General features: G+C 45.3%; 1 protein-coding gene across 2 annotated transcripts; it reads right to left on the bottom strand.

The window, feature by feature from the left end:
- Positions 1-293: 293 nt before the first annotated feature.
- On the bottom strand, positions 294-27587 carry OTULIN (OTU deubiquitinase with linear linkage specificity). Of its 2 annotated transcripts, XM_037063025.1 has the most exons (7): positions 27325-27586; positions 19122-19198; positions 12853-12947; positions 8911-9054; positions 5379-5504; positions 3257-3526; positions 294-769 (listed from the first exon to the last, which is right to left on the bottom strand). In XM_037063025.1, the coding sequence occupies exons 1-7, from the start codon at positions 27450-27452 to the stop codon at positions 575-577; spliced, it is 1035 nt and encodes a 344-aa protein (XP_036918920.1). In that variant the 5' UTR covers positions 27453-27586; the 3' UTR covers positions 294-574. The 2 variants fall into 2 exon arrangements, with proteins under 2 accessions (XP_036918920.1, XP_036918921.1); XM_037063026.1 differs by lacking the exon at positions 8911-9054 and having other exon boundaries at positions 27325-27587.

The raw sequence follows: 27587 nt of genomic DNA, 5'->3' as shown, positions 1-27587 counted from the left end.
TTGGGGCTCAATTCTTAACCTTCTATTAAATGCTCTATCTAGAACTGGTTTAATTAGCATGTAAATCCAAACCACTGCTTGATGGGACCAGCAGAGGATGTTCAGCCTGTGCCATTAAAAGACTCCGTCCCAGAATCAGGCCAAGTAAGCAGACGGTGTAGCAAGGGCATCACAGAGACCCACTACCACCGAAACAAAAAATTACTATCTTAAAAAAAAAAACCCAAAAGCCAGCTGACTATTAGAGAAAGCTTGATTTGAGATATAAAGAACATATTCCTCTCCAAAATAAGTCTCTTTTTACAAAAGTACTTGTTTTATGGAAAAGATATAGTCTGCACCTTCCAACAAATGTTCTCTGAAGGCACCCAGTACAACATATTGCTTCATAACAAGGGAAAAACTTGGTTAACTCATTTTCCAAAGCTAGTCTTCAGAACTCCTCAGGCCAGCTCGGCTCACAGGGTGCAAGAGCTCCCGTAAGCCATTCTAGGAGACCAGCGGGCCGAGGCCCGAGCCGAGGAGCTGCCTGCACACCGTGGCCCCAGTGCCAGACTGTCCAGGTGCAAGGCCCTCACAGACTCGTCTCCTCGCACACGCGGACGGGGATGTTGTAGTGCCGATCGTCCTCAGTGATCAGGGTCACCACCGGCCAGTCCCGGGGCGGGTCTGTGGGGTAGACTGTGATGAACTCTTCAGTGCTGTACTTGGAGAGCCGGTACACCTGGATGGCGTGGCGCACAGCATAGGCGAGAAGGAACATTTCAACCTGGGGGAGCAGAGCAAATGGGTAACTGGAGGGCAGCCACCCTGAAAGATGCCACTTACTACCTGCTCCGTGCCAGGTGTCCCAGGCAGTGCACAGCACCGCTAAGGCACAAGCCTTCTTCCTCCCCACGGGCCCAGCCCCAGTCCTCTTTCATATGGTCATTATAAACAAACAGATCACCAAGAATGGACCGTATGTCTGATGAGGCACTTATAACCAGAATTTATAAAGAGCTCTTACAACTCAACAATGAAGCACAAAATGACCAGTTTACAAATTGGGCAAAGGATCTGAACAGGCAGTTCTCCAAAGAAGACATGCAATGGGCAGCATGCACGTGAGAAGTCCTCGGGGCTGGACTCAAAACCACGGTGAGGCGCCACTCACCCTCCGGAGTGGCTGGGAGGAGCAAGACCAACGTTGAGGGGGAGCGACTGCTCACCAGGGGTGCGCTTTTCTCTTGGGGTGACCAAATATTTTGGAACTTGATACAGGTGGCTGTCACACAACATTGTACATGCACTGAAGGCCCCTGAGCTGTACACTTTAAAATGGTTATTTGTATGTTATATGAGCTTCACCTCGATAAAAGGCAAGGATGTGGAAAAATGAGGCTCTGAAACACTGCTAGTAGGAATGACAAATGACATAGTTGCTTTAAAAAACAGTTTGAAAGGAAAAAAGACTCATGGACATGACCAATAGTGTGGTGATTGCTGGGGAGGGACAATATAATGAACATTATATAAAAACTTAAAAAATAAAAGAGTTTGGCAGTTCCTTAAAATTTTACACAAAGAATTACCATATGACCCAGCAATTCCTAAGACTATAGCAAGAGTACTGAAAATATGGCCACACAAAATCCTGTGCGCACACAAATCCTGTGCGTGAATGTGCACCACAGGATTATTCATAACAGCTAAACAACCCAAACGCCCTTTAACGGATGAACGGACAAATAAAATGTACAACGTCCATACAACAGTGTTTGTCAATGAAAAGGAATGAGGACCTGACCCATGACACAACATGTGTGGACCCTGGAAACATTAAGCTATGAAAGAAACCACTCACAAACCCATGCAGTATATGGCTGCATTTATACGAAGTGCCCACAACAGGCAAGTCCTTGGGGACAGAAAGCAGACTGTGGCTGCCCAGGACTGGGAAGAGTGGGGGAGGAGTGCCCACGGGCATGAGGTTTCTTTCAGGGGTGATAAAATGGTCTAAAATTAGACTGTGCAGCTGGCAGCAAAACTCTGTAAACGTACTAGAGTCACACACTTTAAAAGGGTAAACTTCATGGTAGGTAAATTGTATCTCAATAAAGCTGTTTTTCTTTTTTTTTTTTAATGGACCCTCCTTGACAGCAGACCTTGTGGAGACCCAGGAAGGACGGAGTTCAGTCTAACGTGCAAAACATGCTCCACCGGGTTTTCACTGCAAGGTACTCACTGCCTGTTCAGGGGACGCAGGTAACCTACATTACAAGTACAGGTAATTTTTACAATAACTGTCTTCAGTCCTGCCTGACCCCACCTTTGTTCTTCTCTACAGACCAGGAAAAGGCAAGCCAAAAAGTCAGCCGTGGAAGTAAGAGGGTAGCACTTTGGAAGGATACATTAATGCTACTTTAGTGGTTAGCTATTCAAAAACAAAAACAAAACAAAACAAAAAAACATAGCTTTTTAGGGTAACATAATGAACTCACAAAAGGCAGAAAGTGCCAACTGTCGGCTCAAGGGACAGCAACGCACTGGGTCTGTGTGTAAAACCCCGAACGAAGCTTTTCCGTAGAAGGTCCAAGAGCAGGCTGAGCTCTGCTGGCTACGGTGCCCCTGTTTCTATTCTAAAGGACAGTAGGTAATACAGCTGCGGCTGCCAAGATGAAACAAGCCCCTTCAGATGCCTCTTCCGCATGGTGCTCACATGTGTAGACCACCAGAGCCACGACCACTGATCCCATCCACCACACTGCGGAAGCAAGCCCAGGCTGAGATAACCGTGGTGGTTCTAAAACAGGTTCCCAGTTCTTTATCATGCCCTTCCCTTAAGTGCAAGGTGAGTTAGTGACTTGCTAACAAACAAAACACAGTGTAAGTGACTGTGTGTAACTTTCCGGATTAGATCACAAAAGGCATTGAAGCTTCTTCCTCATTCTCCTCTTGAATCACTGAGAGAGCCCAGTGTCATGAGGACACTCAAGCAGCCCCGTCTAGAGAAGCTGCAATGGACAAGGAACTACCACTATCCACTAGGGAGGCACTGAGGCCTCCCCCCACAATAGCCAGGTGAGGGAACCAATCTGGACAGAGGTCCTCTGGCCCTGGTGGAGGCCTCAGGAAATTGCAACCACCTGAGACCCCAAGCCAGAACCACCCAACTAGGCCGTTTCTGACTTGCTGACCCCCTAAAACTGTGAGATAATGTTTGATAGTTAAAGCTGGTGTTTTGGACTAATACACTCCAAAAGGCGTAACTCACCTGTTCAAGGCCACCAGTGTGTCCCACCTGGTTTAGATGGTTCCTCAGTAGCTGTCCAGGGTCACTTGATGTGTCCCGAGCAAACAGAAGCACAGAGAAAAATGGGACTTCCTTTCCCTTCTCTTTATCATCATACAGTTCAATGGCTCTGTTTAGCATTAAAAACTTTACAGCTTCATAAAGGCTATATTCTTCCTCTTCATTTGTGAACAGTTCATCACAAGCCGCCTGTCTTGCTTCAGCAGTTCTCAGTTCAGCCAAGCCTGCCCACTGCAATAAAAAAGTTGCAGAATAATCACATTTTTGTTCCAAAAGTCCCTGGTATACCTCCATACTACAAGCACAAAATCATTTTCAAAAGTAGGCAAGCATGGGTCCCATGCCCATGCTCACAATGTTCCAGTTCGCAGCTCACACAACGGCTCCACTCTTCAGACCACACAAATTCCTCCTTCAGCTCTTGCCCCACTAATTTGAAACGAAAGTACAGTGCACCAAGCAGAATCGCTGGGACCAGGGAATGACAATCTTGAATCCCTAACATTCCAGGCAATGAGACTGAACCAGTCAATCGAAAACACTTACAGAAGACTTGGCGCGCATGAGTGTGAAGCCTGGGTGTGAAGTTGTGAAGGACAGCTAAAACTACTCCTCTCTTATAAGGGGCTCTCAGGTATAGTTACCCCAAAACCCCAAGCCAACCTTGAAAAGTGAAGATGGGCAAGGAAGATTATGGGGGTCTCCTGAATATTAGTTTATAAACTTAATATTTTAACCTCTTAACAATATATATGAGTGAATAAATACATTTCAAACAAATAAATCCATTCAGAAAATTCTTATTGACTCCTGATTAAGAACAGAGCAATGCCAGGTAGTCAGCTAAAATAGTCAGCAAACTCTTCACATGCACAATAAAACCCCGTAAGTATATGTACTTTTAAATAAATGAGAATAAAAGATGTTGACGTAAACTAGTCCTTATGTATCACCAGTAGCTACTACTCCTCTGAAAAACCATTAAAATTTTACATTCAAGAGTGACTTTTAATGGCAATGGCTGGAGGCACAGGGATTTCCTATCTTGGGCTGCAAGCTGGAACATCTCCCATTTTTCCAGAAGTAGATCAAGTTGCCAGTCAAGAGAAGGCTCTCAGTCGGAGTCAGGACGGGAGAGCTGACTGCTGGGCCCAAGTTCTCTTGTGTGTGAAATGGGACAACCACAGCAATAACACTGTGGCCGTTGTGAGAATGAAACACACAGGACGTAGTGTATGGCCTGGTCCCAGGAAGTGTTAGTAATGCTGGCTCAGATTGGTAACGAATAACTTTCATGTTTTAAACTGAAATCACTTCAACATTCCCCAAAATGAGGATGCAGTGGCAGCAGACAATTTCCTGAGAACGTACGAGGGAGAAAAAGGAAACTGTCCCCAGTGGCCGAGCTGAACAGCCTTCCCGCTCACTCACTCCCACGCGGCCAGAGCTCTGCCCTCAACCGTCCCGACCCGGGGAGTGGGTGGCACGGGCCTCCAGCCCCACAAATGCCATGCTCTGCTCAACAGGCAAGAACGACAGACTCCCTATGTCCTTCTCTCCCTCCCACCCCTCCATCACCAGTGTCCCTTTTCCAGTCAGTACTTCATAAGTACAGACAAGGTTCCAGGAAGGTAGAGTCCGCAGTTCATTCGTCAGTGAGGAATTCCTGAATGCCTACTATGTGTCAGGCTCGGGTCTAGGCAGCCTTTCACGGAGCTGGAAGTCTAATGTGGGAGGTGGCATGCACTGCCATCACTGATATCACTGTAAGAAGTAAGGACTGAAGGTACCCCTGCAACTTGCCAGTGTAACTCACCCCAAAGACTACATCTGTTAGGGCTTCCTTTTAAGAAAGTTAAACAACTCATTAAACATAGCATTTCCTCGGATAATAGACGATGTTGATATTTCTGTTCTACAAAGACCTCACCAGAAGAGTTTGTGTTCAGCCAAAACTATTTTGCTCAGAAACAAGCCAGGAGCATTTGGTATCCACCTAGTGAGGACTAAGAGGGGCCGTGCTGGGGCGAGTGGGGGCAGGCGCTCTGCACTTCTCAGGGGAAGGAAAGTACATGTTCCAAACCTTCTTCCTTAGCAGAGTGAGGGACTCCTTGATTTTATCAACCAGGTCCTCGCTCTTCCCCTCAAATTTCAGTCCAAGTTTCCACTGCTTGATCCAGCTGTATCTGCTTATGAGTTTTTCCGGTAACTAGAGTATCAAGAAACAGAGAGATAAAAAATGTTAACCTTCCAAAAAGTCCATTGCACAATCCAGGCCACAAGAAACCATGAAGCCTAAAACCCACCTTTGTTTCCAGGATTAATCCCTGCAAACCTGTCATGTGGGTTTAGAACGGACCACCTAAAGCTGGAAGGCAGGCGGGCGGGCACGCAGAAAGTGCCGCCCCAGGAGGGCTGCCAGGGTGAAGTGGTGCTTTGGGCTAGGACACAAGTGCACAGCCTGCCCTGCGCAGCAACGCCAGCCAGGGACGCTACCCAGCACTCGGTGGGAGTGCGTGAAGGGGCGTCTACACAGAAGCCTCTCGGCTCACGGGCAGGATGCCTAGTGCTCCCCGATGCCTGTCTCTGGAAGGCGCTTCTGGACACATCATGTGGTCCAAGTCAAAGTAAAAACCTGCTCCCTTCCTGATTCCAAAAATAAAACCTAATTTTGATATTAACACACATACTCAAAGTTTTAATATTTAATGAAACAATTATCTAGTTCAACTGCTTAATCAACACAGGAAGATAAAAAAATGCAACCGAGAACAAGCAGCAGCAGTTTCGGAGGCTAAGCCCAGCTCACTGAAGAAGCAACAGCTGAACCAGTATTTGCCTGCTTCCCTTTCTTTTCCTGGAGCATTTGTTACTTTCCCTAATCGTCAGTGGAATGTGGAGTCTGAAAGGCAAGCTGGGACACAACGTGATGGATGACAGCATGGGACCCAGACTCTCCCAGCAGCCCCGGGTGTGTCCATGGAGAAAACTCCGATAACTAGGTTGGTTGGGAACAGGCATGTCCTGTCGCCGCTATAAAAGTTAGAAAGGAAAAAAAAGTTTACATTCCAAGTCAAAAGATCATTAAAAGTAATTCTTACACTACCCTATGAGGAGCTGGAGCTTGTTGAACAGTCATAAATAGCTTTAAATGAGACCACATGTTCAGTCCTTCTGGAATCCAAGACCCTGAAGAACTTTTATAAACAGCGGTTCCAGTTTTACCTTCTTAATCTAAAGCAATCATGTAAAAAGAAGGCAGTTTCAGCTCCACAAAAAACAAAACCACAAGAGGGATGTGAATCCCTCTTCGGGTTACCACAGTGAAGCTGACCCACACTCACTCACTAAGGGGGGTGGGGCTTATCACGATGACAAATGACCACCCTCGCAAGAGCCACCCAGCTCCGTGCCCACACTGTCCAGCATTTTGCCAGCATGTGGGCAGCTCTGATGTAAACCTTCAATGAGGTTTTCGGATTTATCGCCGGAACCTAACATGCCCTCAAGTGGCAGCAAGCTGAAATCACAACTGGGCACAGGGAAGTGCACGTGAGCAGAAAATTCCTGGTTACACGGCTGCGAGCTGGGAATCGAGGAAAGGGAAGGCCAGAAGCCCCTCTGAGCATCACAGGACACTGTGCAGGAATCTAAAAAGCAGTCACAACATTCAACTGAATTACTCGGGGGACCCCAAAGATCTAACTACACAGCTTTATACAGGTGTACTGCCTGCATACCGGCTAGTAAAACAGATAATCAAAGGATGGACAGGTAGTATCTTCCACCCACCTGTCCTGGTTTTGCACTTTGAGGGTGTGTGATCCCTCGTCCACCTAACAGACCTCTAATTAGCTTAACTGACAACTAGCTTTCTCTGAAAGTCCTCTTTATCCTAGGCTCCTTAAACCTAGGAGCTCCAGCTCCTTTAGCTCTTCCCAAAGGGAAATGAATCATCTTGGTCATACTCCCATCTGTCCCAAGGATGCAGGCACAGAGCTGCACTTGCTCCTTGAGATGGGAGCTGACCAGCCCAGTTCAAGGCAGGACTGTGGCTGTATTTCAGAAGTGCCCCTTTTAAAACAAGAGCTTTCCTGCCCACTGCCGGCCATTACATCAAGTGGGCTCACATGGGGATTGCAATCAATTAAAATGCTGATCCCTGTTTTTGCCCCCTCACAAGTTGCTGGTAGGGCGGCTCTCCCACAGCTAGCACTTTTGGTTTTGTTTCTTCTTAAATATGCATATACGTATACGTATACGTATATACGTATATACATATATGTGTGTATATATACACATATATGTATATATGTATATATACAAAATATTGGCATATGTATATACATACACATATATGTATATATATACACACATACATACGTGTGTGTGTGTGTGTGTGTGTGTGTGTGTGTGTGTGTGTATGCACCCTGGCTAGTGTGGCTCAGTGGATTGAATGCTGGCCTGCAAAGCAACGGGTCACTGGTTCGAATCCCAGTCAGGGTGCATGCCTGGGTTACAGGCCAGGTCCCCAGTGGGGGGCACATGAGAAGCAACCACATATTAATGTTTCTCTCCCTCTCTTTCCCCTCTCCCTTCCCATCTAAAAATAATAAAATCTTTATATATACATATACACACACACACACATATATATATATATGCACAAGACTTTTGATTTTCTTCCAATTAATGTCATATTATCTGTTCCTCTCAATCCAAACTCTTTTGGGATATTCTACCATCCAACCTATTATGTGACCTCATTTGATGTGTGCCATGGACATGTGACACAATAATATATGACTTCCTTGGGTGTCACTACCCCAATGCCAATTTGACACTGGAGTAAGCCTAGCCCGGGACACAGCCCGACCTTCACCTCCCCAGGAAGCCTCCCCCAGAGTGACATCAATCACCCCCCTTCTAGGCCACTGTTCAACCACCTTCGAAGCAAATTCTCCGAGGCTATGCAGAAGGTGCTAGTTTCTTGAACTAGGGCTAGAATTACAGAAATCTGCACCCTAAAACCCCAGCAGACTCAATATACATGGGTCTGACAAACGGGTGTATATTGTAGAACATAACAACCCATTCATGCAGATGCCCTGAAGTCAAACTCTTCCTGAGTGCTTTTTTTTTTTTAAGAATTTATTTATTTATTTATCTTTAGAGGGGAAGGAGAGAGGGAGAGAAACATCAATGTATGGTTGCCTTTTGTGCATCCCCTGCTGGGAGTTAGCCTGCAAGGAACCGGCCTGCAACCCAGGCATGTGCCCTGACTGGGAATTGAACCGCGATCCTCTGGTTTGCAGGCCCACGCTCAATCCACTGAGCTACACCAGCCAGGGCTCTGAGTGCTTTTTATAAACTCTAAACACCTGCTAATTCACAGCTCAATTGTTCAAATAAATTTTATCATTTTTCTCTTCTGGGAAATCTATTTTTGGTTACTTTACTATGCAAAATCACCACAACCACACAAAACCAAATGAACCCACACGCTGATGTCATACAGCAGAGAGGACTATTACAGCACATGGGCAGAAAAGGGAAGTTTTTCTCACAAAAACAACGGGAAACAGTGTGGACTCAAACCTGCAGCAGCAGCGTACCAGCGTGAGCTCCGGAGCCTGCAGCCAGGAGGGCAGCGCTGCTGGCTGGCTCATGGCCTGGAACAGCGTGGCCCTCAGCGCACAGTAATTATCTCCGCGGACTTGCCTTATGGAGGTGAACTTCTGAGATACCTCTTCGTAGCCCTGGGTGAAAGCATCAAAGACTTCAAAATGGTTGTTACAGACTTCAGGGAGACTTTTACTGTGGAAAAATATGCCCCGTTCCCTGAAAGACTGGAAACAAGACTGGCTGAGTCCCTTGTGTAAGATACTCTAATTCCTCCTTTATTAATCAAAAGATATTAACAGATGCTAATACTATACAAAATATTGGCATATGTTAACAGATGCAACACACTAGAACATACAAAGCCTAGTACACTAAGTGTAATTAATACACTTAGTGTATTAAGATACACTAAGTATAATAATACACTGAGTGTTATTAAAACACTAACCACTCCCAAAGCTGGAGTCATACATCCCTTTCTAAGCAACTGTCATAACACTTAGGTATTGATCAACGACATTGTGCGGGGTTTAATCAGTGTTTAAATTGACCCTAAACCTTTAATGGAGAGACCTACGAAATTTGTATCTCCATACACACACACCCAAAATTTCCATGGCACATTTTAAAGTCTATATGCCTTGGCCGGGTAGCTTAGTTGGTGACAGCGTTGCCCCAATATGTCAAGGCTGCCGATCCAACCCCAGGTCAGGGCATACATACATGAAGCAACCAATGAATGCATAAATAAGTAGAACAAGTCGATTTCTCTAAAGTTAATTAATTAATTAATTAATTAATTAATTTTTAAAGTCTGCATGCTAGGAGATATCTGGATAATTCTGTTAGACTTTTTTTTTAAAGTAGATTTAATTGTCATTCTTGTTCAGTCTGAGGATAAAAGAGGAAATGAAAATGTTCGGTGACACACTTATCACTCAGAAACAGCCACCCAGCTGGAACATTTTGAAGCACACTCCCCAAAAGGACACCATAAAATCCTGGCGACCTGGTCCTTAGGCACCCTGATGACCTCATTTCTCTGGCAAGACACTGCTCAGACATCAGAATCAACTTCACTGCTTCCCCCAACTCGCTCGCTTCCATCCTGTCCATCCTTCCACTTGTCCTGCTCGTCCCTGACAGTCACTGGACACCCTGACTCCCGCCTGCACACACCCAGAGGGAGAAGTGCCATCTCACCCTGCAGACCGTCACCCTGTGGACTGCACCCTCAGTAGCAGTTGTTTTCAAGGGTCAAGCACAGGACGATGTCCTCAGTAGATACGAAAGTACTTCTTTATAACAATAAAACTTTGAGAGTCCCATTTTCATGGAGCAGTCCACTCCCTATAACAGATATGGTCCGTCAAGCTGACTCACGTCTGCTAACTCGTCCCTGCGGGGGCCCCATTACACTGAATACTCGCGATGGCTAGGTCAACAGCAACTGCACTTCTCCAAATGCACAAATTACTCATGCTATTTCAGAAGTGAAGCAAGCTTTTAAAATTAAATTTGGATTTACACCTCCAAAAGAATATCCAAAACAAAAATAGACAGATAAATAAGGACGGAAGAAAGAACTAAGATCCAAGCTGTAAGAGGCCCTGAGATGTTCTAACTACTGCCACAGGTCCTGCTGTGACATTTCTCTAACTGAGGTGCCTTTGAGTCTTTGGTCATTGAAAAGTCCAACCACAGGGCCCAACCTTTCTCTAGAAATAAAATGACGGAGGAATAACTTCAGCATGTGTCCCAAAATACAGGATATCTGGAAACTTAGGAGTCATCTTTGGCTATGGAGCTTTAGGTGCCCATTGTTGGAACGGATCCTTTAAAGACACTGAGGCCATAAAATCCTAAGTCAGTGGGAGCTTTTATGGGGAGATGAGAAAGTCCAGGCACAACTCAGCGATATTGCAGGTTCAGTGCCAGACCACCACAAAAAAGGGAGTTCTCAAAAAACGAGTCACAGGAACATTTTGGTTTCCCAGTGCACATAAATCTTTACACTACACCATAGTCTACTGAGTGTGCTATATAGCATACTGTCTAAAAAGCAATGTACATAATTTAATTGTTTAAAAAAAACACAAACTGGTAGCTTACAAAATAGTCAGGGGGAGGTAAAGTACGGCATAGGGAATATAGTCAATAATATTATAATAACCGTGTACAATGACAGATGCATACAGGAAATATGAGAAACTCTTTGTGAAGTATATGACTATCTAACCTCTATGCTGTACACCTGAAGCCAATACAAAGTAATAATAAATTAAGCTGTAATTGAAAATTTAAAAATTTTAAAACAGAAAACAATATTTTATTGCTAAAAAAATGCTAACCATCATCTGAGCCTGCTGGAAAAATGGCATCAGTACGCTGGCTTGACGCAGGGTTGCCACAATGTTTCAATTTGTAAAAAACGAAATAGAGCGAAGCACAATAAAAGGAGGTATGCCCGTGTGGCTTAGACACCTGGTCTACTGGCCTCTAGTTTGATGCCAGGATGGGGGTTGTCAGGAAATCTACCAGCGGCTGATACCCCTATTCAGCAGCCGACCTCACCCATTTACATGAACATAACCCCTGGCAGGAACGGAGGGCCCCTGCTGTTTCACGACTGAGTTCTCTAACAAAGAACCAAGACTCTGAAGAGCTGACAGTCGGACTTGCAGTGGGCAGAGCTGCCGTGTGCTCTCAGGGCCTGAAAAGTGGCAGCTACACTCTGAGAAAGATCAGCCCACTTCTGCGCAGGCCTGGGCAGCTGAGGGGCCTGCTGAAAGATATGCGCTACTTTCCACAAAAACGAGCCAAGGAAAAGAACAAATGTATTCAAATATTTAAAATCCTAAACAATACAGTTACAAACAAAAATATATTAGAACATTTCTATCAAAGATGATACATCAATATCTGTGCATTCAAATTCATAATGTAACTAAACCCAAGAGAAAATGAACAAAGGATATGACACAGTTGACAAGAGATGGTGGAAGTGTTAAACTGAAACTGTCATTTTTTAAAAATCAATGATTTCAGAGAGAGAGGAAGTGGGGTGGAAACATGGATGTGAGGAACATCAATCAGCTGCCACCCATATGCACCCCAATCAGGGATAGAACCCACAAACCAGGTATGTGCCCTAACTGGGGATTGAGCTCATAACCACTTGGCGTACTGGATGATGGTCCAACCAGCTGAACCACCCGGCCAGGGCAAAACTATCATTTTTGCAGCTCAGAAAGGTCAAAAAATAGCAATTTTGCGTGGTTCACACTACTAAGGCATACAGGATTCAGGGAGCATTCAAGGGCCACCAAGACAGTGTGCTGCTTAGCTAGCTGTGCAGTGGGATTGAGTCTAGGGGTCTGACCCGAGCCATGTCCCAACCCAGTTACAACAGGACCGTGTCAAGGAACTCCCCAATGTCCCACAGCTTTGGAGACTCCCTTAGGGTCACCGATCTATGTTATGGCATTGGGAGAGGGCAGGTTCTGGGATTCCCTAAATGAAGGGAAGAGTTCCAGATCCCTGTGCAGGAGGGACAAGGCCCCCACTGGAGGGCATGAAACCAAACCCGGGTGGGGACAGTAGGGACAGGAAATCTTCCCTCACCAGGCCAGAAGGGCATTCCCAAATGACCCTAAGGGAAGGGCTGGCCCAACTCCAAATAGCAGTCATTTCTGTGATGTTCAAAGAAATCATGCTACTAAAAAACTGAGGCTGATTCTATTTTAATACTGTGACTCAAAAAAAGTCCCTTATCTTTGGAATCTGTTTTCTCATCTCTAAATTCAGAACACCAGTATTTACATAGTATAATAGCAGTTTCATAATTAACATCTAAAAATATAAAAGGACACACTAAATAATTACCTAGGATAGATTGACAGACCTGAAATACGGGCATCTAGGCATCGTACCTTTTTCATACATGTAGCATTTTCTGTATTTCCCCTCCATTCTTTTTTGCAGTAGTCCATGATATCCACTTCAGGAGCTACACTTAACCTAGGTTCTGTGAGAGAGGAGGAAATAGTGAAACAGCATAATCAGAACAACGGTACTGTTTTACATGGGAATGACTTTTCTCTCACTTCATTCCAAAAAAAAATTCAGGATCCCACTACTGCCTACCACCTGGTCCAGGCCACAATTCCCTCACTCCTGGGTAACTATGGGTGAGGTCCCCCAACGGGTCTCCCTGACCTCCACACGGCAGCTGGACTGATGCTTTTAACCTAGGTTGGACGACACCTACCACTTCTGGGTCCCAAGAGCTCCCAGAGCCTCCCATCTCAGCAGGAGTGGAACTGATGTCCTTACTGTCTACAGCGGCCTCTCTGGCCTCAGCTCCCACCAATCCCCACACTGCCAACTCCTGCTCCACCTGTGGCCTCTCCCGTACTCCTCCAACACACCTAGCTCTTCCCCAGTACCTGCTCCCACACTCCATGCAGGTAGACTCCATGCAGGTGTCTGCTGCTCACCTCTGACATCCTTCTGTCATAGTATCACACACCTTCGTGCTATATTCCTTTTACACTGTTTTGTCTTCTTCTTGGCACTGATCAATATCCAAAGTATTTCTCTTTCTGTATCCCCCTGCCCGGCCTCACACCCACATCCACACCCATGCATGGACACAGTAAAACATGAGCTTCTACAGGGCAGGGGCTTGTTTTGCTTTCTGTCTGTGTCCTCAGCACCTGTGACTGGTTGGTCGGATACAGGTGTCCACGAATACTGTTTTATCATTTAAACATGCAAGAGTCTGAACTATAATACATTTAGTGATTTGTAATTAGTTTTGCCCATCCATTCTACAAAGAGTTAACACTTCTGTAACAAAACGTATATTTGTTTTTATTAACTCATACCCTGTCCTGATCCCCCAAAACTACAAGTTATTAATAAGCTAGAAAGTAATGGGGTGCTCAGCGTTAGCTGAACCACAGATCTCACATGATTCTCAAACACCTCCCCAAATTAAAAACACAGATTACGATCAGATAAATGATACAGTGGGAGAACAGCCTTTGGATTTTCCTTGTTGCTTGGGGTCTGATTCTGTGGCCTATGCATATGCAGACACACACGTACCAGTATGTCTACATGCATGTTCTAGGAAGAAAGGGAAGCACATTCTCAGGCATATCTTGACTTCCTTTTTAAACTATTGAAGTAAATGTTAGCAAAGAAATCGGGATATAAACACAGAAGTATCTTGCAACATATCTACTCCAAAAGAAATGGTACATAAAATATTATATTCAGCTCAATTCAACAAATATTTACTGAGTGTTAATACACATCAAGCATTGAGCAAGGATTAGGAAGGCAGTAAGACCCAGACTCTGTCCTGACCGGGTTTAAAGACCACTGACGAAGAAAAAACAGGGATTCACGGGCCAGGGGGTGATGGGCGCTGAGACAGCTGACGGAGCAACACAAACGAGGGGCCCCTAAGCCCTTCTTGCAGTTCAGCTAAATCCATCTGTGAGATGTTAGACCTTAAGAACTGCCTGTTTTTTTAAAATCTCATGGTGAATTCCTTCATAAGGAAAATAAACCCTGTGCGTAAAAGAGGAAATAACACATATACAGAAAACACAGATTTATCTGTCAGGTGAGCAGCAGACACCTGCATGGAGTCTACCTGCATGGAGTGTGGGAGCAGGTACTGGGGAAGAGCTAGGTGTGTTGGAGGAGTACGGGAGAGGCCACAGGTGGAGCAGGAGTTGGCAGTGTGGGGATTGGTGGGAGCTGAGGCCAGAGAGGCCGCTGTAGACAGTAAGGACACCAGTTCCACTCCGGCTGAGATGGGAGGCTCTGGGAGGCATTAAGTCAGGACTGGCTCAGAAGTAAACCAGACCCCTGAACCATTCATTACAGAGACCACAGATTCCACTGCTGCACAGCCAATCTTCAAATAAAGACAGATCGTCACGGAAACTCAAGGAACATTTTTGAATGTCTACTTAGGAGAGAGAAGAGTTGCCTTGTTTCTGCCCTTCCACTCACCTCCCCCCAAACCGGAAGGAACCACTAATGTCCAGATCCGAGGACCCTTACTGGGCCACGTTCCCCCAGGAGGGAGTGCATGCTTCCTGCTCAGGAGGGGCCACCTGGGGAGAAAGTCCAGCCTTCCTGCTCTCCTTGATTGCAGCCCTCATTCCTGCGCATGCCAAGACAAGACCTGGCCCCTGGGCAGGGACAGCAGGCCCACCTCCTCGGGACTGAGGGAGAAGGCAGGGGGACTCACCTGCCCAGGAGGCGGCCATAGACCACAATCCTGTGCTGAGTCAGACGAGTAAGGCCGCAAGGGGGAGGAGAACGGGTACACCCTGCATAGCTGCTAGCACCGAATGGTACTTTCATTCCCGTTCCACCGCTCTTTTTTGAGAGGGGGGCTCCAACAGCCATTGCCCGCCTTCCTCTAGGCCAGGCATGGGAGGCGCAGGAGCAGCTTAGAGTGTACACAGCTCCTTTCTTTGTTTGATTGCAACTACATAGACTCTATCAGGGAAGACCATTTCTAATGGGAAAAAGTGGGGCCGGGCTGAAAAAACAGAGTGGTAACCAGGAGACAAAATAAACAAAAGGTCTGGTTCTTAACCACCACGTGGTGACAAAGATAAGGATCAGACCCTTGGAAGATGGGACGTTAAAGATGAGCCCCTCTGGAAAGCTGAGACTGAATGATAAACTAAGAAAGACCAGGTAAAATTGGGGGGAAAGGGCAAGAGTTGCAAACCTTTTCTATAATGAGCCAGACAGAAAATAACCTAGGCTTTGGGGTCCATGAAGTTTCTGTCACAAATACTCAACTTTATCTCGCATGAAAGCTACCCTAGACAATCTGTAAACTAAGTCAAGACCCAACAAAACTTTGTTTACAAAACCAGGGGGCACATCAAATTTGGCTGGGGAGCCATAATATGCAGACCTCTGGAGAAGGTGAAAAAAACCTTTTCATTAACAAAGAGAGAACTAGGAAAACCTTCTTTCTGTCTTGACCTGAGCTCCGAGGTGGGGGAGAGGAAATCTCCCCGGAGGATTCATACCCATGAGCTGGTTCTCATACAGGGGCAGGGCATGAGTTCAGACCAGCCTCAAGCCCCTGGAAACACGAGTCTACATATTCGCATGAAGTGCTCCAAGGGAAGGTGACCTCTGGGCACCTGGCAGAACAAGGCCAACTCCTCCTGCACTCAAGTCAAGGTGCACAAACTCTACACAGATACACAAGAGCTGAGCTTATCATTCAAACCCTGAAGAAGCAAGAAGTAAGCGAAAAATATTATAACAATTAGCATAAAAAGACCTACCAGGATTTTCAGAAAATGGAATTAGCAGGCCTAGAAAAGCATGTTTAAAATGATTAAAGAAATAAACAAAAAATAAAATTAAAAACATTAGCAAAGAAAAATAAACTATCAAAAACGGTGAGGCAAATTGCGGGGGGAAAACAAGACGTTTCCAGAAAAAAAAAAAAGAAAGAGAAAGCAAACAGATCTGAATAAACTGTCCAGGACTCAACAGAGGCTACAATGTAAAAAATATACACGAAAGCACGTGCCACCAGGAACCCTGGAGGACAGAATGAGGGCTCGCATCTAATTAGAGTTCCGGTTTTTGTTCCCATTTTAAGTGGAGTTGTTCTACCAGTTGACACACTCATTAGTCCGTATTTTTTTTAAAGTGTATTTTACTGATTATGCCATTATAGTTTTCCCAGTTTTCCCCTTTATCCCCCCTCCGCCCTCCCTCCAACATGCGCCCCCTTAGTTCATGTCCATGAGATATACATGTAATTCTTTGAATCCTCTATTTCCTGTATCATTCTTAACTACTCCCGTCTATTTTATGCCTACCAACTATGCTTCTTAGTCCCTGTACCTTCTCCCCCTCACTCTTCCCCTCCCCTTCCCCACCCAAAACCCTTTGTGGGATGTTCCTTTCTCTGATTCTGTGTCTATTCTAGTTGTTTGCTTAGTTTTTGTTTTCATTGTTTTTCTTTTTTTTAGGTTCAGTTGTTGATAGCTGTAAGTCTGTTGTCATTTTACTGTTCATAGTTTTTGACCTTCTTCAATTTCTTAGGTAAGTCCCTTTAACATTTCCAATCATAAGGGCTTGGTGATGATGAACTCCTTTAACTTGACCTTATCTGGGAAGCACTTTATCTGCCCTTCCATTCTAAATGATAGCTTTGCTAAATGATTACTCTATCTAAATGATAGAGTAATCATGGATGTAGGAGTAAATGCAGAGAACTGGGAAAAGGCAATATTCACAAAGATAATGACCGAGAATTCTCCCAAACTGATGAAAACTAGGTACCCAGGGATGCAAACAGAAAAAAATCATAAGCAATATGTTTTTTTTTAAATCCATACTTCAAAATATCAAGGAGAAACCCCCAAAACAAAGAGAAAAAAGAGGGAAAAGACAGATTATCTACCAAGTATATACATATGCTTGGACGACTAATACATATACATATGTATTAGTACTAACTAATACTAACACTAATACATATGTATTAGTCTGACTGCAGTGTTTTTACTATAACTGAAACCAAAGACAATGCAATAAAATCTTCAAAAAGATTAGAGAAAACAACTATTCATCTGGAGCTACTCAAGAAAGTGAAATAAAGAAGCTTCCCGACAAGCAGAGCTCCCAGCCACAGACCCACACAGAAGCACTTCCAAAGGACGTTATTTCAGGGGGCAATAAATGAACCCAAAGGGCCGCGATGCAAGAAGGAATATAAATGGGTCCAGTTTAACCTCAGACTACTCCTGGAAGCGACAAGGCCCCTGTAAAACTAAGACGCCTGCACGGGGCTATACCAGCAGACAGCAAGGAATCACCATGGAGCCTTCAGAGTGAAAACGAAGTGAGGGGTCTCTGCAAACGTAGCGGGAACGCACCGCAGCCAGAGAAGACTTCCTCCTCAGGATACAACTAACAAAGACACTGCCACAGAACTGAATCCTGGGCGACCGCAGCCACAGCAGCCAAGCGTCCTCTGCTGTCTCACGGAGGACCAGAACAGTGCTGTGCAGGAACGCACTCAGCTGACAACCGCAAGGGACTTGCCTGTGGCCCCCAGCGAGGAGTCCCACCAATTCCTCCTTGAAGAAGACTTGAAAACTACCAACAAACCTCCACTTTGTATCATTTCTTCCTTATTACACACATGATAATAATTTTTTACCATGCAGGGGTGTGAAGGGGCGCACGCAGCCCAGGACAACTATGAATGCAGCCCAGCACAAAATTGTAAATTTGCTTAAAACCTTTTTTTTTTGCCCATCAGTTTTCATCAGTGTTTGTATATTTAATGTGTGGCCAAAGACAACTCTTCTTCCAATATGGCCCAGAGATGACAAAAGGTTGTCCACTCCTACAAAAAGTAAACAGAAGCTAGTTCTCAAAACGAACCAGTAGAACACACAGATACACGGGCAAGAAGAGAGAAAATGGCACTCGCGCATCACCTGTGCTGTACCGCTAACTGAAGCATCCCCACCCTGCTCCCGCACAAGGCTGGCTGGAGAAGCAAGGAGGAACTCCGCACACAGCCCCACCAGCCCTGCAGACGGTGGAGGAGGCCGGGAGGTAATGCTTCACCTTAGTAGCGCTGATGGGTCAGAGGGCCAGAGGGCCGTGGTTAGGCGAGAGGAGCCAGCATGACTGAGTAGAAACATGGACACAAAATCGTGGAATGATGAGAGAATCAGTGCTACCAATCCCACGGCCATTCTTTCTTACAAGGCAATCAAATTCATGCGGCCAGGTGATGCAAAGACATGTTTTTCAACAGGTCCTCCCACTCGATGAACTGCAAATCCAGACCCTCCCTCCAAGAGTGTAAGGCAATCAAGAACTGAGAGAGGGTGGTGTCAAGAGATTGAACAAATGTGCACAGATGACTGTAAAGAACAACATGACTGTAAAGAACACAGGGAAAATATTAATACTTTCCTTAAAATGATAAAAACTGCAGGAAACAGCATTAACCAAACAGATTTAGCAAAATGAACAGCGACTGCAGATAAGACCTCACTCGTGCTTCCCGGGAAGTATATCTTAATGTTTTATGAGAATAGATGTACCAATTTAACAGCATTTTCTATCACAAACAGTAAGCATTCTACAAATAAAACAATTCCAAACGTACCTGGTAACCCTCTTTCATGTATAGGTAATTCTTTCTCCTTTTTTATTTCATCATCAGAGCGGTATATGTCCTCCTCACTGAAATTACACCAAACGAGACATTTCAAAAATGTGTTACACTGACATTTTCCCCCGTATCACAAGTGCAGGTGCTTAAAAACTGACAAGACATTTCAAGTTTAACTTTTTCATATTCATGACGACAATCTGATCAAATATGGGCCCTTCACCTTAGATGCTCAGGTTCCAATCATTCTACTTCAGAGTGTCTTACTCTAAGTAAGACCTTTTACATCACTCTCCTTACTGCCTGGCCCTGGGCTACTTACACCTCATTTGTATATGAAAGCATCTCAGCATGTGTCTTATCAATGAAGCTGTGTCACAATTCTATCAAGTTCTAAGAATACTGTGCTTATAAAAAGTATTAAAGAAGAATGCAGGCCAATGGCCCAGTTTATTATCACAAGCAAATTTGACAATAGCTGCTCTAAAAACAATAGGCGAACATCAATTATTAAGCCCCCAAAGCTAAGAAAACCTCCCAAGACTCCTCCTCTGTGACCCCCATATTCAAGCAGCCACCGATGTCTGTGGAGCATGTCCCTACTGTCCCCTACTGTCCCACACACTTCTACTGCTCCCACGGCCACTGACTTGGTACTTATACGATAGCTCCCTAAAGGGTCTCTCGTCCCAGTGGTGCTAACAAGCATGAAGTGTTCTTGCTTCTGGTTTTAGGGACTTCTGGTTTTTAGGATGCCTTCTCTCCCCTCAGCATACACCAAGTGACAACAATGAGAAACAGAAACACTATCTTTGCTGAAGCCACAAGGCATGCGCAAGTCCCAAACTGGACAAAGGGGTAGTAAGTAAATGAACAGAGGACAGGGAAGCCTCGCTGCCTATGCAAGGGCATCAGCCGGAGGCGAGACCAGCGAACCCTGCAGATCCCCAGAAACGCTAAGGAAGTAGAGGAGCCAAGAACTTCAGAAGGTACAGCAGACACCCAGAGCTGAAAACCAGGAAACAGGCTGATGAAAGCGCAAGGAGTGAGCAGGTCCTTAATTCCTCATACTCCTTCTCGATGACAACACACCCCCATCCTCACACAAAATGGGCTGCTCCGGGCATAATGGAAGACAGGAAGGAATTAATAGGATCAATATACAATAAGGAATTAAGTGAGCAACTGAAACACTCCCATCCCCAATTCTCTTAGCTCCCCCGACCCCCACCCCGTTCCTTGTCTGTGGCCTAGTACAGCTGGAGAAAAGAGGAAGGGGTGAGAGGGAGAAAGGGAGAGACAAATAAGGGGCGCTAAGAGAGGTGGCGCATCTAACATCCCTGCCTCTCCCCACCCCACTGAAACCTTCAGTGACTCCCAAAGCAGTAAGCAAGTCTAAAATCTGGACCTAAACCACCAGCCTAGCCAGTATTCTGTGACTTCCCTGCACACACTCACACCAGTCCAAAGTTTCACAGCCTTGAGCTTTCACACCTGTGGTTGGCTCTGCCTATTCCCTCTGCCCGACAGGCACGTGCCATGTGGTGACCTTGCTGTGGAGTGCCACGGCTGGAGTGGCGACCCCGAGTTAGAAAGTCAGGGTTTACCCACTTATCAGCCCTTATCAGCTGTATGTATGCGCACGGAACTAAGGTAACTACACCTCTCAGCCTGCATTTCACCACTGGAAAGGAACCCGCCTCCAAAGATGTTGTGAGGAGACCTGTGTGAGACAGTTGTCACTCAGAAGCGTTAGCCACTTCTATGAATCCTCATACTATACCCACTGGTGTAAAGTAGCAATACACAACGTGCTCAGTGACCATTTCCTATCCCTCCTTTTTCTCTAAAACAAAGGTAGGGGTATGTGCGTGCCTATTTTTTAATGTCCTGGGGTTGCGGGTCATACTAGGGAAAGGGTACTTTCCGTGTACTCAGGCTCCAGGCAGCTTTCAAGTAAAAGGCATGATGTCACCCATGGAGCCTGTGCCAGAGTTCAAGGCAAACAGAAACCGGATTCGCAGAGACTATACATCAAACACCTAAAATAAAAAGTGAGTATATGTGTTGGCTCTTCGTTCATTAATTTAATGACATCTCCCAGCTACCTTGCTAGCTTTGTCAAATACGAGAGAAATGCTGACCCTGTAAAACAGACATTCAAGTGAGTCACTCCCAAAACACTCCCAGAAGCACAACTGTGGGCCAGTGCTTCCCTAACCATGGCCTCAGTTTTCCCATCTTCAAAACGAGACGACTGGACAAGATCTATATTCTATGTGGTCTACATTGGCGATTTTAAAGCCTTTTCCATGTCCTGGCACACATAAACTAATGACCAAAATTTCATGGGACACCAATAAATATGTTTGCTGATCTGACAAAAATACAGGTATAATTTTGATTCATTCGCACCAGATAGCTACTTCTGTGTTGGCTGATGGCATTATTTTTTTAAATTCACAATCTAAGGGGAAAGAGGTCAGTGCCCCTGACCACATAGTCAGGTATTGCATGTTTTAAAATTCCTGCAGCACACCAGGTGAAAACTGCTGATCTGCATGATTCCTTTCCCAGTGCTTCCTCCTAAAAGAGTAGGCTCTACCTGTCAAATATTCTGTCTCAAGAGAATTCTGCGGCACATTTGGCTCCACTGTGCCCTCTTCCTCTTCAATCTACAAAATGACCAAAGTGCGATCACGCCGCCAGTGCCCAGAGGGACTTCTCTGAACGAACGTTTCCCAGTACAGCCACAGGCACAAATTCCCACAAAGGCCAACAGGAGAGGAACGGAAAGAAATCAAAGGGAAGACAGAAACAGAAAGTAGGTTATTGGAAATTTAAAAAGCAGTGTTTCACGATATACAAAAGAAGCAAAACAGAAATTGATGGCCCCAGAGTACATTCAAATCACTTTAGCCACAACCAGATTTCTTTCAGACCACGTGCACAAATGTTTGCTAACTTCCAAGGCCACCCCCAAAATTGTACTATGGCCTTTAAAGTCCACCTAAAAAATTATCCTAAAGCTGTATTTGTGTGGAGAGAAAACAAGTTTTAAGTTTCAGCAATAAAGCTCAATCAATATGGTCAAAAAGAAAACAGTTTAGATAAAAATGAGATAGTCATACAACATAAGAACAACCAACTGAAGAGAGAGATGTATGAGAGCAAGAAAAACTAATTTCATTTAAGAAAATACTTCACTCAATAAACCTTTGCTTTAACAGTTCTTGTTTTAAACCATCACCCGAGGATATGTTTAATGATTTTGAGAGGGAAAGAAACACTGATTTGTTGTTCCACTTATTTATGCATTCATTGGTTGCTTCTATTTTTTTTTTAAGATTTTATTTATTTATTTATTTCTAGAGAGGGGAAGGGAGGGAGGAAGAGAGGGAGGAAGAGAGGGAGAGAAACATCAATGTGTGGTTGCCTCTTGCACACCACCTTTTGGGGACCTGGCCTGTAACCCCGGCATGTGCTCTGACTGGGAATAAAACCAGTGACCCTTTAGTTCGCAGGCCAGCACTGAGCCATACCAGCCAGGGCTCACTGGTTGCTTCTTGTATGTGCCCTGACCAGGGACTGAACCTGCAACCTTGGCATATTGGGACAATGCTCTAATCAACTGAGCTACCTGGCCAGGGCAATGTTGCCATCTAAATTATTGCAACCTTTGCAATAATTGCAATAAGGTTGCAATAAAGGTTGCAACCTTTCTCTTGCTCTGTTCAAAGACCTCCGTAAGTGGAATTTTGAAAACTTAATTTAAAAAAGCTTACTACATACAGACAAAATTACACTATTCCCAAGAACAAAAGCTAAGCTAAAAACACAGACCTCATTGAAGCAGAAGACATTTCTGTGAAGCCAGTTTTTCAATTTGATACAAGTAAAGATGTCACATGAAAAATGTCAATGCTGCAAAGCTAACAAGACAGCATTTTAATCACCCACCATTATGAACATTTGCACCAACTTCCCCTTACTTGTCTGAAAAGTTAAACTGAGAAGGACTTCCTTCAGCTCTCTGGACTTGAACACTGCAGTTCATGCTTAACTTGGCCCTTTCCTAGGAGACTAATGGCCCAGGCAATGTCGGTGAGACGTGTCAACCACCGTGACACCGATGTACCTTACCACACAGGAAAAGCAAAGACCACTCAACCCAACCTTTCCACACCGCTTACCGGTTCTCGAGACGGTTGAACAACACATCAAATGCAGGAAAGTACCAGCACCCAGGCCAAACTTCCACCTCCCTTCTGAAACTGGACTTTCCACAGCTGGCCCATGCGATTCCACGTGACTTCCAAAGGTATCTGGGGACAACCCAGAACCCTCAACAATGAGGTCTGATTCTCAGAGACATCCAGGCTCCATAAACCTGGAAGCAGGCTCTATATCCAGGTGGGGAGAGTAGTGGGAGGAAGTAGCTGTTACTCCATCAAATATAGATCCTAGGAGCGCCTGAAGTGTGAGGCGGGTAGAAAAACTCATTGGCACCAGTGTATTTAGCAACAACCAGGAACAACGAACGGTTTAACAATCTGTTGTTCACAGACCTTTTGAGAATCCACAGCTTTCATCAGAACCTCGGCCCCCAAAAACGTAAATACACATAGAATTTTGCCTAGAATTTCAGATATGTCCCCACCGCCAACCCACAGTCAGCCCATGGACCCCAGGTTCAAACCCTGGCCCTGTATCAGGCAGACAGAGAAAGGCCATGGAGTAGTCTCACTTGTCAATTTCCTAAGCATGTCTGGCCTGACCACCAGCGATGTCTCAGGACCATCTTGGTCCTCAGGGACTATAGTATGGAGGAGCTTAGCTAAGAGCAAGAAGTGGATACGAGGAGTTTCAAATGAGGAGTGGGGATAAAGTATGAGAGACCTGCTAACACAAGCAATGAGGAAGCTTCAAAAAAAGTTGAACTGAATCTGGCCAGACCTAGATATCTTTAAATGGGATCCTAAGTTATCTTGTGAGCCATCCTCGGGGCTGTTGGGTGGGGGGGATGCCGGTCAACCACAACTCTCAAATGAGCTAAGGAGCAAAGAAAGGAAGGAAGGAAAGGGGAGATGGATTAAGGGAAGATTTAGAAAGTAGCTCATCCATGTGGTTATTAAGTCATTTTTCTCCCTTGCTAAATACAGTGAGCTTAGTGCAGAGCAGAGATATTCAACCTGTTTCACCTCACAGTACACGTAACCGAATTACTAAAATGCTGTGGCACACCAAAAAATATATTTGCTAATCTGACCAAAAGAATAGGTATAATTTCAATTCATTCACACCAGATGGCTATTGTTCTGTTGGCTGTTGTCATTTTTTTAATTGGATAATCAAAGGGGAAACAAGTCAGTGTCCCTGACTAAATGGTCTGTTATTGCATGTTTTTTATAATTTTTGTTGTTGTTGTTTTTAATCTTCACCCAAGAATATTTTTATTACTGATTTTAGGGAGGGAGGGAGGGAGAGAGGCACAGAGAAAGAGACAGAAACACACGGCTGCCTCCAGCATGTGCCCCAATGGGGGATCAAACCCCCAACCTAGCTTTGTGCCCTGATCAGGAATCAAATCTGCAACATTATGGCGAACAGGACGATGCTCCAACCACCTGAGCCACCTGGCCGGGGCAGGTATTGCATGTTATAAAAATTCTTGCAGCATGCTGGTTGAAAACCACTAGTCTAAAGGCATCCGTATCTTACAGTACTGCCTAGGATATGATCCATCCCTTCCCATACCCATCACCACATCCTTCAAAGAATCACAGTCCACATGATTACTGGCTACACAGTTGGGCTATGGTTTGAATTCATAATTATTGTCTTCTGAATGCATTAAAAATGACTGCAGTTTTACGGTGTTTCATACATTCAGGTGCAAAAATTGTACTCAATTCCTATGCAGGCCAAACACAATTCTTTGAGTGAGAAGAACAGAGTTGGCTCCAATGACAGAAAAACACAGTTTAAAAGTTACTTTAGGTGGTAATTCAGGCATTACACTATTTATTTAAATCTATACCCAACTATTAGAGTGCATATTTCATCATGTAAGAATTGATGTGCACACATTATACTGCAAAGTATAAAAGCAGTTTATATGATACAGTAAGCACAGTTTCTCCAGCCCTTAAGAAAATATCACAGAGCAAAGACAAAGAGCCTTACTGCCTATTTAACAGGCAAGAAGGCTCAAAATATAAGAAGAGAGGCTCGGAATTTGTTGACACCTGCAGTAATCTTCACCTCCTTTCCCCTGTTCCTTCTTGTGCTCTTATGAGAGTTAAAGGAGAACAAGGTCATCAAAGACAATGAGAGCAGGGAAAAGGGAAACTAAGCCTTAAATAAACTGCAAACTGAAACATCTATTCCAAAAAAGAAAAATTTTAAGTTTGCTGTCACAAATCATGTCCCTCTGCCTGCATTGCTCTGGAGGCCAGAAAAAGATGGGAGACGATTCCCACCCAGACACCTTGGCCCTGAACCTGCCCCTGTGCCTCACTGATCAAACTGGACCTATCCATCGGCAACTTGGTTTCGTAATGTGTAAGATGACACATCTAGGCTGGCTTTTTTAGATTCCTTTCAGCACTAAGTCCGTAATCCTACTGACAGCAGACGGAAAAGGACAACCTTTTTGTCAGGAAGGAGTGCTTCTTTCACACCATGACCCATTTCCCCAGGTGCTCAAACTCAGGGAACCACATCCAGCAGAAGTTGCCATATAACTGCATACTTTGAGAAACGTAATTCTGGCGTCAGTAGTTTCTGTATCACCCATGGGGCACGAAACTGTTCAGGTGGAGGCTGAGCAGCAAAATCCGAGGGCCAGGGCCACCAAGTAGGGGAAGAAGTGAAGCAGTAGCAGTTAGGGGGACTAGGGACTGTGAGGGAGGAGGGGCAGAAGGTGCTGAGCCTACTTCATCGGCTGGAGTCTGAGGTTGGTCTCCAACTTGGGGAGCAAAACTGGAGCCACAGGTCACATCAGCTCACACATGGGCCTGCTTAGTGGTTTCTACTGAATAAAATAAAATGCTACTGTTGAAAAAATCAGGGCAATCCACACAAAAGTCAGGATAGCTGTTTGTTTGTTTTTTAATACAGAAAAGTCTGCCACTGTAGGCTGAAACTTAGACCTAACCCTGAACAGAGATGGGCCCTGCTTTCCAGGAATACCTCTCCAGTTTTACTCAAGTGACCTGCCTCACTCCTGGGGGCAAGAGTTTGAGATACCCTACTCTAAATACTTCCCAGTGGTCATTAAGCGTGGATCATGACATCCCAAATGGAATGCTGCTCAATAAATGAGAATGTCATAGCCCACAGTAAAGCAGCATGCAAAGGAGAGTTATAGTACACTCTGCATAGCAGGCCTGCAATGGGCCCCTTTTAAGGAAATGCAAAGCTAAAAAAAAAAGCGCATTTAAGTGCACCCTCCAATTCAATTTCCCGGCCAATTAAGCTATCTATCAAACTGGTTATCTAAATGCTCCCCTCAATTTTGGAACTCAAAGGTATTTGCACGGGCCTAGAACTTGGAAAGTGTAGAAAAAGTCTCAGCCTTCAAGTTTATGTTCTGACACCCATCCCCTTACAGAAACTATAAAGGCTACTGAGTTATGCGGCCTTCACAGTTCTGCAAGGAACTGGGCTAACCGGCACAGCACAACCTTCCGTATTTAACAATAAAGGGGGAGAAGGGGTATCTGGTGAAGCCATTAACAAGCCAAACAGATTTGGGTCAGACTCCGTCCAAAATCTATCCAACAGGTGGGACGCTCATCAAGCGGCAACTTGCCTCTCAAGAACACACGTGTCTCGTGGCTCAATTTTCCTACCCGGTTGAAGGGAAAAATCCACTGGGTGTCAGTTATAATACACTTCTTGGTTGTTTCCAAAGCTGCCTGAGCTTTAACTTTAGACCTATGAAGATAGCCAAAACAGGGAGGAAGAGGCACTAGGTAACCATAATTGTGAGAGGGACCTTCCCGAAAAACCTCAGTACTCGGACCCTGGAGACAAGTGTCTTTAAACTCCTCTCTGTCCCCGACTAGCTTGCTTAGAATCAAGGGTACAAAGGACCCTCCACCGGCTACTCCCTAGTCCACCCCACGCCCAAGCTTACAGAGGGAACCGAGCCCGGAGCCCCGCGCCACCCCCGCAGCGCTCCGCAACTCACTGCTCCGCCTGGCCCAGCACTACGACTCTGGCGGGGCTGGGGGACGCGGCCGCCGCCTCCCGCACCAACTTCTCCGCACCGCTCGCGCCTGGCCATGCTCCAGGCTGGGGCATGGTCCCCCGACTCATGGGGCCGCCTGCGACGGCAGGAGGTCAGCGCCTCCGAGCGATCCAGGGCCCTTATTGTCAGGGCGCCCGACTGAAGCAACTGCCGCCCCCAGCGCCGTCTGCTTGGTTCCGAGAGTGCACAGACCGCTTCCGCGC

This window comes from Sturnira hondurensis, unplaced genomic scaffold (genome assembly GCF_014824575.4).
Source record: "Sturnira hondurensis isolate 20B ecotype Veracruz unplaced genomic scaffold, ASM1482457v3 Scaffold0014384, whole genome shotgun sequence".
Taxonomy (NCBI): Eukaryota; Metazoa; Chordata; class Mammalia; order Chiroptera; family Phyllostomidae; genus Sturnira; species Sturnira hondurensis.
This window is presented reverse-complemented; position numbering and strand designations above follow the sequence as displayed.

Bases quoted from the DNA above. Each gene is read 5' to 3' on its own strand.
- OTULIN (XM_037063025.1), bottom strand. From the start codon at position 27,452: ATGAGTCGGGGGACCATGCCCCAGCCTGGAGCATGGCCAGGCGCGAGC. The intron at 9,055-12,852 runs GTACGATGCCTA...GCTTTCACCCAG, and splicing joins ATGCTACATGTATGAAAAAG to GGCTACGAAGAGGTATCTCA. The intron at 5,505-8,910 runs GTACGCTGCTGC...TTGATACTCTAG, and splicing joins AGGCTCCGGAGCTCACGCTG to TTACCGGAAAAACTCATAAG.